We start from the raw sequence: 14,998 nt of genomic DNA on the forward strand, positions 1-14,998 counted from the left end.
CAGGGCTCTAGCACAACTTCATAAGCTTGTTGCAGCAGAATGGTCACATTTTCACAGCCAGAATTATGGTGTGTTTTTAACACTTGTTATGACATATGATTCGTGCCCCAGTCCAAAGTGCAAACTAGCATTTAACCTCCCTCCTTCCCCACCAATTATTAAATACAAATTCTTCTTCTTTTCAGCAGGACCAAAGGAGTAAAGGCTGTTAGCAATGTATCATCTATGAAAATAGTTAGTCTTATAATTAGCAGGGAATACAGAAGACTTTCTTTTTCTTTTCATTTGGCTAATCTGTACCCAGCAGCACAGACAGGAAGGTACAAACTGTATCTGTTTAAGTGTAAAAAATATACACAACTATATTTAACATTTAAATTACTTTAAACACAACTGTTTGCATACTAACAATCTTATGTACATTCAATTTTAAACAATACCTCTTTAATATCCTCTTCTTTTGTTAAACAAGTTTTATTTTCCTCCCAAAATACCCAAGGCTACTTTAGAATTCTGGAGGGGGGAAAATTTGAGCTATATAGAAAATAGCAAGGTGTCTTACAACTATAATGTATCATAGCACATATTTTTCCATAAAAACAACACATTATTCAAAAACTGAACCACTGTAAATGTTCTTGTAAGTCCAAGACGACTGTCTTTAAAAGCTTACTTTGGTTAACAGCAAATAATTCTTAAACAATTAAGGAAAAAAAATATATTCTTTCACCACCTCTACAGATGCATTTCCTTGGCATGTTGTAGCAATCCATACATGTTTACGGATGAGTACTGCAGTTGTTCAGCATTATTTGTACTGTGATTTCAATAAAATGGATTATATATCAGCTTGGATTGATTTATAATTAAATTAGTCCAACTTCCTAAGATCTCTGAATAAGAGAACTCTCTTCCTAAGACTTCCTAAGATCTCTGGATATCAGAGAAAGAACAACTCTACTACTTCTTCCTCACAAGGTTGATCTCATGCAGTACTTGAACAGCATCACTAAGTTGCATGAAACTGCTGCTTCCCTGCTTATCTTTCCTGGTCAGGAGAGTAACACAACTTTTGCTGAGCTCTACATACTGTGACACCCAGCCAGTCACACCAGCCTCTGATCTTTCAGACAACTGAAGTGCCACTGGACTTTATGGTAACACAATGATTTCCTCTGAGCCATTATGCATATTTCAGGTCATGTGTGACCTCTCTATCACTGAAATTTTAATCATTTCCAGGGGAATAAATGCCCTCAGCTTTTGGCCAGGAAGAAGAACTTGATCTTTACCTTTCTCCCCTCCTTGCACTATGAAACCCTCTGATCCATCAAAAATCACAAACAAAAAGGCAAATATGTAAGATTCTCCAGGAAAAGAACACCGCATTAGTCACTGTGCATCAGTGAAGCTGAAAAGTTGAGAAGTCCGACCGATGAGCAAAGGCACTTGGTAACAGTCCTGTGAACAATAGTCAATGAGTCAACAATTTCAGTCTCGTGATCCAACTGACCAGCAGTGAGGGCTCTGCGGAGGAAGATTTTGTGGATGATGTAACAGAGGATTTTTTAGCACCTTCCTCTTGAAAAGGAATTGTTGCACTGTTGTGGAGGTCTGTATTCATAAAACACCTGCTGCCTCGAATATAATCCATTCCCCTCACTAAATGCTTGTCAGACACAGGCCTTGAGAGGGGGTGTTGTGAGGCAGGGCTTTCTTCAATGATTGGGGGTATCCTTTCATTACTGAAGTACCTGCAGAGGGCATCTTCACCTGTACAAACAGGAGGAGGATAACCAATTATTGCTGAGCCCTCTATGAATATTTTCTGATTTTATAAAAAGATTCTGGTTATATTTCAAATTACCTAGATTTTGGTTACCTTTCATAACACACCTAGACATAAGCAGCTGTCAATAGATTTATGGCTTTTTGCATCTTAAATATTTTTTTTTTAAGCAACACAAAGAACAACAAAATAAATTCACACACAGAGAGGATACCTTTTGACTGTTAAATTCCAGATTCACACACACCAAAACTGCTAGTACAGACTACCTTCAGGCAAATCATTATCATGAGCAAGATGTAACAAACCTTCTCGTAACATGTCATTCAAGATGCTGATAGAGCAGAGTTGAATCCATGTTTATCTGAATGTAACTCATGACTAACTTAAAAGCTACAAATATAACTCCGGACAACAGAAATTAATTTTGCAGATAAAGATATAAGCACTTCCCTGGGTTTGACCACTGATTTGTGATTCTTTCTCTGTTTTTACTCTTCCCTAGACACCTGACCATGGCAGCTGCTGCTAGAAACATCCCCCTGGGCTAGACAGGCCTCTGTTCTGACCCAATACAGCTTACATACAAGCCTGCTGCACTTAAGTACACTTCAAGTGTTAAAAAGAGCCAACACAAAACCAAAAGCAAAACCAACAAAAAAACATACACACAAAAACCAGCCCTGCCACCTTGTGATCGTTCTGTTAGACTTGTTACTTAGCTTGTTTCTAATATCCCTCCAGGTTAATGCTTCTTGTTATCAGCTTCTATTTTTGCATTAAAACAATAGAATCCAGCTTCTATTTTCCCTAGAATTCCACATTAGCTTTCATAACTGATTTCAAGAATAAACTAAATAGTCAACCTTTCTTATTTCCCATTCCCATTCTAATAACCCATTCTAACAGGACTCAGTCTTTCAGAAGCAAAAAGGGCGGGAGGGAGAGAAGGGCAGTAGGGGAAGGAAAAAAAGCGACCCAACCTAACACACAATGTTACAAGCTTCTGTCTCTCTCCCATTCTGTGATATCTGCAGAATATGTTGTTTTCTAACAGCAGTCACAGCAAAAAGCAACTCCTAAAAGGCCCTACATTTTACTTTTGGGAACAAGCTTTCTTCTACAACAGCCTCCACAGTGAGCTAAATAAACAGACTTATCCAAAAAGTAGGTTTATTATCAATATTATATGCAGAAGAAAGGGAAGGGGGATAAGAGCAAAATCATAAACCTGTGCTATAAAGAGACAAGTACAGATCTGCCCTAGTCATTCTAGCCTACTTTTAACACTCACAAGAATTCTAAGACAGGACAACAAAAGTTTGAGCCCCAACACTAATAGCCTCACAAATTTCACAACTACCATCTGGCATTCCTGCTAAAACCAACAATTGTCATCTTTGATCAGTTCACCAATATGCAAACACTAATCCTCCATTCCTGATTTAAACACTTCCATCCAGTTTGCCCAAAGTTTGGAGAGGAAGGGAAGAGAGAGTTTGGAGAGGAAGGGAAGAGAGAGAGGGACAAGACCGAAAACCTTGCCTTTTCTCCCTGGTGCTCGTGGCCTAGAGAAGGCTTCTGCAGCTCCTATCCAGCTCCCATCAGCAGGCATTGACAAAGGACGAGGTTTTCCTAAAGGCAACATAGAAGGTTATGAGGAATTACATTCAGTTTAGGAAAACAATTTTTAAATCGATACTTTTTACAATTAAACAAAGGGAGAGATACAGAAATAAAGAATTAAAATTGCAGGAAAAAAATATTTCAAGATACTTCCACTGGTGAAATATAAGAAAGCAATGTGCTGAGATTGAACAGCCACACTCTTGCTCATTTACAGCAGCAGTGGACATAATGACCAAAAGTAATAACCAAAACACACATGGAAATGGCCAACCATAGAAGCAGAGCCCAGCTGAATGATATTCATTAAAGAAATAACAGCATTTAAGTTAAATAATTTCAGATGTGGAATTTTCTTCACATTCACAATTTGCACAAACTGCCCTTAATATCCATCAAGTCTAATGAGCAGTTTTCTAACACAAATTATTCCAACTCACCAAACCATTTATCCTAACAGCAATAACAAAAGAGGAATGAACTTACCATAGGACTGTGTTTTTTCCCTCATCTTGGCTGGTAGGACATTTGCTTCTATGGGATACCCAGGCAACTGATCCGAATCAGCAATAGTAAACCTTCGCCGTCGACTCTCCTGATCCAGAAAAGAATTGGGAGACTCGGCACCCTTGGACCCAGGTGGTGGCTGACTGGGTTTGTTGCCTCCTCCATATACAAAACTCCCCTTTTCATCTCTGAAAGGACATTTCGCTTCAGTTAGCTTAAGCGTTTCATGCTACAGACATGAGTAGGTTTGAAAGACACTTCTAGCACCCAGTCATGCTCCTGACAGCTGGCATTGTGCTGCAAACAAGCTGAATAAAAAACAAGTCAGGTGATGGAAGGCTTAGTTATAAATATATTTACCAAGGAGAAAATAGAGGTACCCCCCCATGCTAATTCACTTTTAATGAGCCAGTGATTTAACACACAGAGAAGTTTAGAGTTATCACCCCTGAAAGAGCTTTTGAGAAATGCAACCTTCCTGCCCTGGGGATATCAAAGCTCCTGATTCACTGCCTGTTCAGTGCAGTTGTGACAGAAGAGTGCATACATAGATTCATCCATCTTTGTGTAATGGCAACACCTATGGCCTCCATCCGAGGGACTGTGCTTCTCAGTCATTTTAAGAGCCCAATAACTGCCACTGAATATTCATCACCTTCTCTCTCTCCATCCAAAAGTGAGACCCCCTTGAGAGTTTCAGTAATAAATTCATAGTGTATATACATATGATTGAGCAATTTCTGCAGAACTCCCTTCCCAGAGCAGTCCCTCATTCCAAAGGCCAGGAACAGCCATTTTTAGAACTAGTCCTTGTGAGTACTATCGGGAAAAAAGCTACCCTCCAAGTTAAGATTTGCCTGGGGTTTTTTTCCTCTTCCTTGTACATGCTACAATCTTACTGCTTGAGGCAACCATCAGCCAAGTCAGGCATAAAAGCACACAGCTGACTGTCTAAGCACATACACGGTATTCACAACGGCCCCCCGGCCAGCGCATACCACTTTCTTTTTCCAGCTCTCCATCAAGAACAATGCTAGAGCTCAGTAAATGGGAAGGAGCTATTTATGGAGATTCAGGGACCTAAAATTGCACAGGAGTGTTACACCACAACCGTATGTATGCAGAGGACTCTCCTACAACACCACCATGTGGAGACTGTGCCGTGGGGAGGGAAACCAGCCACTGCTCTCTGCCTCCCCAGTGTGGACCAGGGAAGATCCACGCCAGGAAGGGAAGAGAACAGGATGATTGGCGGTGGGGGGAGGGAAATAACCACACAAATGCCTCACAGTTTAAAGAGAAGAGCAAAACATGCAGAGGTGAAATTAAATAGTCAAACAGAAGGCAAAAAGAACTGCCCTTCTCCTCTTCCTGGCTGCCACAGCTTCCCACATTTGCTTTCTTTGAAAGTCAAAGTCAAGAAGCTTTCCCTTTTCTACACATCAACCAGGACAAGTTTTACAGCTTGCATTGCTACTTCCTTCCTTATCAACAGGGATTCAGGTCTAAAGGCATCTGAAGCTAGATATAATTTTATGACTCTAGGAAAGATAAACAAACTGAGCACATGCACATAATTCACCTTGTGCTTGAAATATAACGATTTAAAGAAAAGACCAAAGCATTCTAAACTCGGCTGCTAAATCTATATGCTTGGTTTTATGCCAAGATATTTTATTTTTTTTAATTTTTTATTTTTTAAAGAACTGAGCACACAAACATGAAAAGCAGGGAGAGAGTAGATCAAGGTGGATCCAACTTCAGTAAAGAGACCCTACCTTGGAGAAACCCTCTCCCCCCACCCCAGTACTGCCCTAAAGACTGCCACTAATACAACCTCTGTCTCTGTATCAGGCCTTACATGACAGTAGGCAAGCTCTCCTCCCATATGAGTCCTGCAGCAAAAGGTCAGAGTTTGTGTGCTGGGCTATCTACATGTAACCTAAAGTGTCAGGACAGGCCAGGAAGCATGCCTTGCCTGAAAACTCTTTGTCCATCATCTTCCCAGGTCAGCTGGCAGGGTTCTGGCATGAGTCAACATGGACTTGAGAACAAACAAAAGCTAGCTATACCATACACCCACCCTCACCCCCCCCATCCTGCCTTTTGTGCACATAGGTCTGCATTTTTGTAGCTTACACCACAGGATAAAAGAAGTGGAATGAGTTGACTCTCCCTTCCCTTCAGTGGGAACATTGCTGGTTTATACAACTTGCAAGTTTGACAATTTAAAACAAGTTCTTTTCTATCCCAACTCCCACAACAGTTACTTAACTTGCTTAAAAAAAAAAGTGGAAAAAGTTACAGACAAAAATGACTTCTTTCTATGTGCAGTCAGATTTAAACAAAATCAAAAACATAACTGCACAACAAAACCAGGGACGACATCTGTACATGTTTTGGGAACAACTCTGATCAATGTGCCACATAATAATCTTCTAATAATAAAATCTATTATGATCCTGGTAGTTCATGCATTTTAGCATAAGCTTAAGCAATCCTATACATTTAAGCAACTAGAAGAAAGTCTGTGAGATCTGCAATTTCCTCAGGCTAATCTGCACAGAGCTTTAATAGCAAGCCAGCTCAGAAACAAGTGTAATAAAGGAGTTTTTTGTTCAATAGTGCGTGTTTATTTGCATACCGAGGAGAATATGGAACAGCTGGTGGAGGTGGTATGTACAGATCCAAAATGGCTGGCTTCTCTTTTTTCAGTGAGGTATCCATGATGCTTTCTGGCGACTGGGTTGAAGTTGGCAGAGGACTGGTCTGAAACGTTAGACAGCTATCAAACATCTGAACATTGATCTATCATTCACAGAAAGATAATTCAATAATCAATAGTACCATTTCATCCCCTACTACTATTTCTATGCTTAATAAACACATTAAAACTCTTAAGATTTGCATTTTTCTCCACCTCCAGTTTTGGCTAGCTTTGCAGTCCCTCCTACAGAAATCCTATCATGGGTAATGCATTGCTCAAGAATATTTTGCTCTTTCCAGTTCCATTTTTCCTGCAAATTCCATAGACAGAAAAAGCAACAAACACCCTTCTTCTATTTTTAGATCCATTAAAAGAATGCAATTTGTTAATACCGATATGATCTGCAACACTTACAAAGCCAGCTCACGCTACCCTTATTCCATACAGACCAATGCCTGAGGCATGGGCAGGAAATATGGTAAAGTTAACTTCAAATTGCATCCAGGGGTATAACTAGAGGAAGAGAAGCAAAGGAAAAATATATTTGGTATTGCTCATCTGACCAAGTTTGCCATTTTGCTCTTTGTGGCTCACTTCTATGTCCCCAGCATCTTGCCAGGTTCCTGTCTGCCTCTAGGAGAGAAAAAGCTTGAAGGACCCTTTCACCTTTGTCAGGCAAGACGACTGCACTCTCCCCTTTTTGTCAAGGACCTGCCCAGGCTTTCACTCCGGCCACTCAGTTAATGGCACCCCTGCACAAGCATCTGCCTTTTACTGGTCAGTACATTGGCACCCAGAACTGTCAATAGGCTTCTTCAGTCACTCATTCCCCCAAGGAAACGCTGCTTGGCACAGCCTATATCCCAGCCCACCTCAGCTATTCATACTGGTAACACAGTCCTTGCTTTGGGTAACCCTGGAAAACTCACGAGGTGGCAGCTTTTTTTCCTTAGGCTCTGATTAAATAACAGGCACAGTGCCACAAAACAAAACAAAAAAACCACCACAGGCATTGGTGAAAGGAAGGATGAAAAAGGAGTCAAGTGTGCATCTTCTACCCAGTTTGAGAGAAATCTGCCTGCATCAAGACTTGCAGTAGCCACTGGCATTTCACAGGTTGATAAGTTATCCTCACATCCGTAGGGAGACCTGTGTCAGAACAGGAATGGGAATGGGAACTCTCCTTGGTCTTCTTTATTTCAGGTAATCAGTTTAGATTCAGTGAGGTTATTTCCTCCTGTAAGCATTAAACCCTAAGCTTCCTAATACAACAAGCCATTCCTCAACATGGTTATTTTAAGAGTTATTAACATCACTTTCTCTGTCTGCTCATTACCCAATCTGTGAATTGCTCAACAACCAAATCTTACTTAAACAAGTAGTTTAAACACCTTCTTGAAAAACACTCCCTTTCCCACCCTTCACCAGACTAAAAAGAGGGCAAATATATGGAATAATCTAACTTATTTCAGCAAAAACTTATTACTCTGCTAAGTAGAGGAAGCATTTATTACTCCATGTGGATGAATTCCATGCACATCAGCAGTTTCAGCAGTTTTGCCTCAGGTAAGTTCTCCCAGTGGCACACAGACTAATTAAAATGTTCAACACACCTAGTCCCTTTGTGTATCAAGAAGGCATTATCTGGGTTTTTAAAAAAAAGGAAAGAAAAGGAAAAAAAAAAAGAAAAAGGCAAGAACATTTTCTCTTATCTAGGAACCAGAAGAGGACAGCCATTTCACCTAAACTTCCTTGACCTATACTTAAACATGAGTGCACCTGGGAGCACTTCTGGTATTTCTTTTTTTCAGGTTGCAACCAAGGCATTCCCAGCCTGACATGACAGTTGAGCCAGCAGACTCTCACCTGCACCAGGGGTGGTTTCCAGCGCAGGTTCTTTAGTGGAGCAGGAGTGAAATGGAAAGAGCCAGTAGGACGTTTCTTAAGCAGCAGCCTGACTCCAGCCGGATTCTCTCGCAACTTTGCCACCAGATTTTTTAGTTGCCATCCAACCTAGAAGAGAATAAAAAGACATCTTTATTTAGCATTCCTCTTCTGAAAGCAAACAAACAAGAAAAACCCAAATCCCCCATGTCAAACTGTCTGTTTTAACATGAACCTAAAGAGAAAAGAGATCAAAAAACCCAGAATAAAGAAAAAAAACTGGAAAGCTCCTTTTTTGGAAGGTTCTTCTTTGTTTTGTTTCAAAGAAAGATCTCTACTTAAGCTGTAAATTAAAACACTGAGATATCAAGTAGTGCTCTTTATACCTCAGCTCCAGTCCTAGAAGGATGCATGGATGTGTTCAAATTGAGTAATACAGGCAGAGTGAACTACTTTTGTCATTTTTCTTTCTCACACTGAAAGGCATTGCTTACCTGTGCTAAGCAAAAATGTAATCATTTTATCTAAGTTCCCATATGCAAATGATTTGACAAATACTTGGGGGTTTTTTTAAGCTATTTTTATCTGCATTTCAGTAGATTGTAACAATGTATTTTAAAACAGGCCTTAAATACAACATGAAGGATTTTAATATGATGCACACAGCATTTAAACATTAAATATTGCATATTTATTTTATCAAAATATTGTGAAGAATAATATTTGTCTTGAAAACAAAATCTTAAAAAGCCTCAAAGATTTCAACAGGAAAACACCAGAACTGATTCCTGACCCCTTCCATTCAGACATTTAGAACCTGTGGGGAGCGAGCTTTGCAGAGCAAGCATAAGGGAAGGTTGGTAAGGCTGTTTGTTACTGACCACAGTTTGCCGATTAACCTGGATCACTTCATCACCAGCATGAATCTTCTGAGATCGATCAGCAGGGGACTGCAAAGAGGAAAACAGGAGGCATGTGCTTCAGCAGGTTTTCTTCCCTCCCATTACAACCCTCACCAACCTATGTCAAAGGTTGTATCTATAATGAAGAGCATTGCTGAAAATTTTTGCACAGCTAGATCACACATTACGTCTGTTGATGACTTGTGAAATGCAAACAAATTCAACTTATGATTATTTTTAATACTGGGAAACTACAGGGAAAGGGAGAAGGCATAGCCTACACCTGTCACAGGCCAAATTGTACTTAAGGATAGTGGACGCTGTCCCATGACTTTTACCTCCCATTTGTACTGTAGTTTCAGACAGCAGTGGGAGAGGAAAGAAGAAAAGACTTCTGTCCTAACACAGCAACTATCTTAAACTTCACTTCCAAATAAATGTATACTGATTTTAAAAAAAAATACACTAAGATTTTGAAGGTACAGAACAAAGGACCAAAACCCCTCCAACTCACAAAATAGGGCCATCGCACTTTCCCTTTTTGTTTCCTAATGTAAATAAGAGCTACCAACTTCAATGTGAAATTACCTGCCTGCATCATCAAGGTCAAGAGATGAAAATATATGCTTGCACAGCTACTTGTGTGCATAGACAGATATTTTTCAAATACCTATCTAATAATAATACACCTTGAAATACAATTTTCTTGGAACAAAAAACAAGCTCTGGGGAACCATTAGCAAGGAACAGCTAAATGTGTCAATATTTATTTAGATTTTTCTATGGCGCACCAGCTACTGCTGCAGTTATTAAAAATGCTCTCGCTGTTATAACACACCAACTCTCACCAGCCTTGACAACAGCCAAAGCACACAGGCATACTGCCTTGGTATATTGCACCCCTGTCACGGGACAACTCCTCCTCCCATTCCCCCCACCCCATGAGTGGCAGCAGGCCAGCTCTTCCTAGTGACTCCAGAGCTAAGCACTTGGATTAAGAACTCCCTTCTTGTCATCACACCTTCAGAGCTCAAGTAACTTTTTTATTTGAAGAAACTGTAGGAATAAACAGTGCAACAAGGGAAGAAAACATGGGGGAATTTGTGGGAGGCTCCAGCTATCATGAGTAACCCCATTTCTTCATTGTCTTCTCACTTCCTCTGAGAGGAAATGCCTCCGTGGAAGGCTGCATATATGAGTCAACCAAGGTCATGAAAAAATGCTGGGCCAAAGTCAAGTTTGTGAAAAACAAAGCTTATTTCAAGCTGTCCTTTGGGCAATCAACAGCCCGTCTGGGGGAGGATAGGGGACCCTTGCACAGAGGACTCCTACAGTAAGTGCCAGCTAGCACAGCAGACACTGCAATTGCGTTGTGAGAACAAAGGAAAGAGCAAAGTTTAGATCTAGGCCCACATGACATGGGAAGTCACAAGTAGGACAGCACAACTCAGGAATCCTCTTGGCTGACTAGTATCAAATGCATGGACTTCCCCAGTCCTTCCAATGTACAGTACTGTTAATTTTGGGGTGCAATTCCACTGCATTCCAACACACCAACTTCTGGGGATAGCTGCTACAATACCATTCCAAACCTAGCAAGAAAACTTAGCTAAGACCCAGCCTGGGTCATCTAAATGATCCCACACCACCAGAAAAACATCAGTTGTTTGCAGATCTCTCAGTCACTTGTCAAGATTTGTTGCTCCAAAGCAAAGAGCTTCCCCAGAGAAAGAACCAGTGTTGACAAAAAAGCAGACATTCAGGTTAACGCTCAAAGCTAGAGAAGCAGCACAGCCCCACTCCTGGCCTCCAAAATGATATCTATATGCACAGGTAGCTTATCAGCAGTCAACATTACATTCTTTCACATTTATCAGATGTTGAAATTGCTGTCAAGGTGAACTTAGTCTATGTTCCAGATCCTATACAGTTCTGCCAGGGCAATAGCATAAAAGCTATAAAAGCTTTCAGTTTTCACTCTGAACTGCAAGCACAGATTTCCACCCCCTCTTCCCTGGCCCCTGGACTTGGCAGGGGTACAACTAGAACCACTGATTCTTTCCTATTCACACACACACAAAAAAAATCCAAGCTCCTCCGCTCTTTTTTCTTTCAGTCACTGCTCCTGTAGAGCAGCATGTCCGACAACACCACAGCATCACCCACCAGCCTCAGCTGCAGGCCAGAGGTCCACTGCAATGACTGCCCAGAAGCCTTTAATAAAGTCTCAGCTACAAAGAACTCAACAGTGTAAGAATAAAACAAGCAACCATCTGCAGCGAAAAATACAGTTGCGTATCATGCCAACGATTTCCTTCCAGCAGACCACTCAAAGTCTTACTTCTCTGCAGTCTTTTTACTCTGTGAGGTAATTTCATCACTGGACAGCTCATTGATTTCATTAGTCATTACTGACTTTAGCACACTACCACCTAAACGTTCCCATTAGGGGAGATTGCCTTTGCCAGTGGAGAGCAAGTATGTTCAAGACTTTGTTAAGCAAGATACCATAAGCACTCAGAACAGCAGATACAATAACTTATTAAAGCAACTATTTTAATGCCAAGCATTTCAACTAACTCATGTACTTGCAGAAACTGGTTTAATTAGACTAACAGTGAAACATGCAGACAAAATATTTACAAATTGTGGATAAACAAATGATGCATCACACAGTATTTAAAGCAGTAATATCATGAAAGTCATATGTAAAACAGGAAGAAGTAGTAAAAAAAGTCAAACTAACTCAATCAAAGCTACTGTCAGATAGCCTGAAATAATTTACATTTACTTCACTTACGTTTTCTGTAGTTCCAGTAATTACATGTAATCCATCATAAGTTGATTTGATGTACATTCCCTAAATGTAAGTACAAAATGAAAAACAAGTTCAAAGGCAAAAAACCTCATAACTTATCTGATTAAACAACTGTTGGCAAAAGACACAAAACATTATTAAGAACACTTAACAATTCACATATTTTCCCTAGAAAAGTGTGTGGTCTAATATTACAACGTTCTAAACGTCTTCACAGATCACTTTTACTGTAATTAATTATAATATTTATAATTACTTAAACCATCTAATGTATGGAATGCAATTTAGAAACACTCTCTGGTTGGTAACACCAAACACTGCTGGTTTCACTGCCTTGTTGGTCTTTGGTCTTGAACAAAACTTTATTTCCTTACTGCTGGTCTGCACTAGAGAATTACAGGTTTTACTAGATGGCCACCAGCTCTCTCCATACAAAGCACACTTACACAGGTGGGCGACAAATATTGCCTACATGTTCTTTTACAATTTCTCTTGGCAAGCCAATATACAGAGTGGCTTGTAACCACGGTGCTGACACAAGCAATAAAAGCTCTAGCAGAACGAAGTATTTGTGGCTGTGTATTTTAATGCTGAGTGTAAATGCAAGGACAAACTCGGATGAAGTGGGTGTTGACCATATGAACACCAAATTAAAAATCACCAACTGGCTATTAACTAATAATTGCATGATTTCCCCACAAGAGGTGACCAGTACGTTGGTTTCATCATTTATGAATAAACACATCTCAACTTTTCCCACCTACGTCTGTTGTTAGAAGCACTCACACTGAGCTGTACAGAACTGGATGTTATTCAGGAGTCATAGGCACCTTATCTGCCTGAAGTTACAACGCTTGCTTAGAAGTACAAGGAAAAACACCTGATTTTTTTGACCCTTCCTCTCCAGCCAAATCCCTTCCCCATTTGCCTGTCCATATCCAATTGTGTGCACCTACCTCCTCGTTCTTTACTTAGTCCAAGTTAGGCTGACTCTGCTTCGTTGTAGCTTGTGCATTAACAAAGAGGTTCCCATAATTTCAAGAATGCATGACTGATTCAGTCAAATCCAGTGGCCTAAGTAAAACTATATAGCACAGTAAGACTGTAAAGCTTCCTCTAAAAGTGTTCACCTCTTCTGCTTTCAGAGCCAGGGTGGAAGGGGGGAGCAAATACATGTGGCACTTAAGATTTAAATTCCCTCCAATTCATTCTAACATGTCTATTCCCCAGCCAGAAAATCCACCAAGATTTCAAACTCAGTTTCTCATAACCAGCACTCAGCTAAGCAGCATCAACTGAATGAATTAGATCCAGTAACGTTACACAGCCACCAAACATTTAAAAGGATTTCTCATATTCCTGCTAACAGCAAACCTCAAAAATCCTCATATTCTTCTCAGTCTTGCTATAAACACACATAAAAATGTGTCTTTCAAAACACAAACATCATTTCTCATCACCTTCTTTGTCCCCCAGGCTCCCCTAGAAAAACAGCTGGCTAAAGTAACTTGCAAAAATAAAACGACTGATTTCACAAACATCTGTAAATTCTCCAATATCCTGATTAAGACACAAATCTGCAACAATTTATCATCAAAAATTATATTTAGGATTACCATGGTTTAACCCCAACCAAGGACCACACAGCTGTTCACTCACTCCCCACACGGTGGAATGAGGGAGAGAATCAGAAGGGTAAAAGTAAGAAGACTTGTGGGTTGAGATAAAGACAGTTTAAAGAGAGGTAAAGCAAAAGCCGTACACACAAGCAAAGCAAAACCAGGAATTCATTCACCCCTTCCCATGGGCAGGCAGGTGTTCAGCCATCTCCAGGAAAGCAGGGCTCCATCACGTGTAATGGGTAGTTGGGAAGACAAACACCATAACTCCAAACATCCCTCCCTTCCTTCTTCTTCCCCCAGCTTTATAGGTTGAGCATGACGTCATATCGCATGGAATATCCCTTGGGTCAGTTGGGGTCAGCTGTCCCAGCTGTGTCCCCTCCCAGCTCCTTGTGCCCCCCCAGCCTGCTCGCTGGCGGGGTGGGTCAAGAAGCAGCAAAGGCCTTGGCTCTATGTAAGAACCGCTCAGCGGTAGCAAAAACATCCCTGAGTTATCAACACTGTTTTCAGCACAAATCCAAATCATAGCCCCATACCAGCTACTATGAAGAAAATTAACTCTAGCCCAGCCAAAAACAAGACAATATCCACTCCTTACTCTATACCATTTATGTCATGCCCAGGTCCCACACTTTCCAGTACATCCCAGATAATCACCTTTCCTGTCTCTTCATATATACATACAGATATCATTCCCTTAGTCTATGGAACATCCCACTAAAATGTCCATTGAGTTCATTTAGTCCATGACTTTGGGCTCCATGTATCATAACAGTCTTTCAGGGCAGGAAAGATGGTGTGTGGTGTCAAACTGCTGCGTGCTGAAGCCAGTTCTGGTTCCATCACTACTGTGCTTGTCCAGTTCCATCATCACTGCACTTTGCTCGGTTTCATCAAAGTTCATTCTTCATTAACCTGGGTGATTTTTACTGTAATACCCTTGATATGGCATACAACTACCACAGAAGTGATAATATACATTGTTATGTACCAATTAACATCATACAATTTAATTCATTGGCTATTCTCACACAAAATCAAACCCCCTTGGGGTATACATCAGACTTCCTCATCCTCCCTCATTACCCACCAATTGTACCCAGGTCCTTGAGCAAAAGCAATCCTGCCAATGGGTTTGCCTTT

The 14,998-nt window shown here is 40.5% G+C and overlaps 1 protein-coding gene across 1 annotated transcript in view; it reads right to left on the reverse strand.

Moving 5' to 3' along the window:
- Positions 1-247: 247 nt before the first annotated feature.
- CNKSR3 (CNKSR family member 3) overlaps positions 248-14,998 on the reverse strand; it is a 64,128-nt gene continuing 49,377 nt past the window's right edge. Inside the window, exons 7-13 of the mRNA XM_069787054.1 lie at positions 12,216-12,275; positions 9,395-9,463; positions 8,496-8,642; positions 6,567-6,691; positions 3,902-4,110; positions 3,335-3,424; positions 248-1,773 (exon numbers count right to left, since the gene is read on the reverse strand). Of these exons, the coding sequence (XP_069643155.1) occupies positions 1,475-1,773; positions 3,335-3,424; positions 3,902-4,110; positions 6,567-6,691; positions 8,496-8,642; positions 9,395-9,463; positions 12,216-12,275 (999 nt within the window). The 3' untranslated portion in view covers positions 248-1,474. The remainder of the gene's footprint in view (positions 1,774-3,334; positions 3,425-3,901; positions 4,111-6,566; positions 6,692-8,495; positions 8,643-9,394; positions 9,464-12,215; positions 12,276-14,998) is intronic.

This window comes from Haliaeetus albicilla, chromosome 7 (assembly GCF_947461875.1).
Source record: "Haliaeetus albicilla chromosome 7, bHalAlb1.1, whole genome shotgun sequence".
NCBI lineage: Eukaryota > Metazoa > Chordata > Aves > Accipitriformes > Accipitridae > Haliaeetus > Haliaeetus albicilla.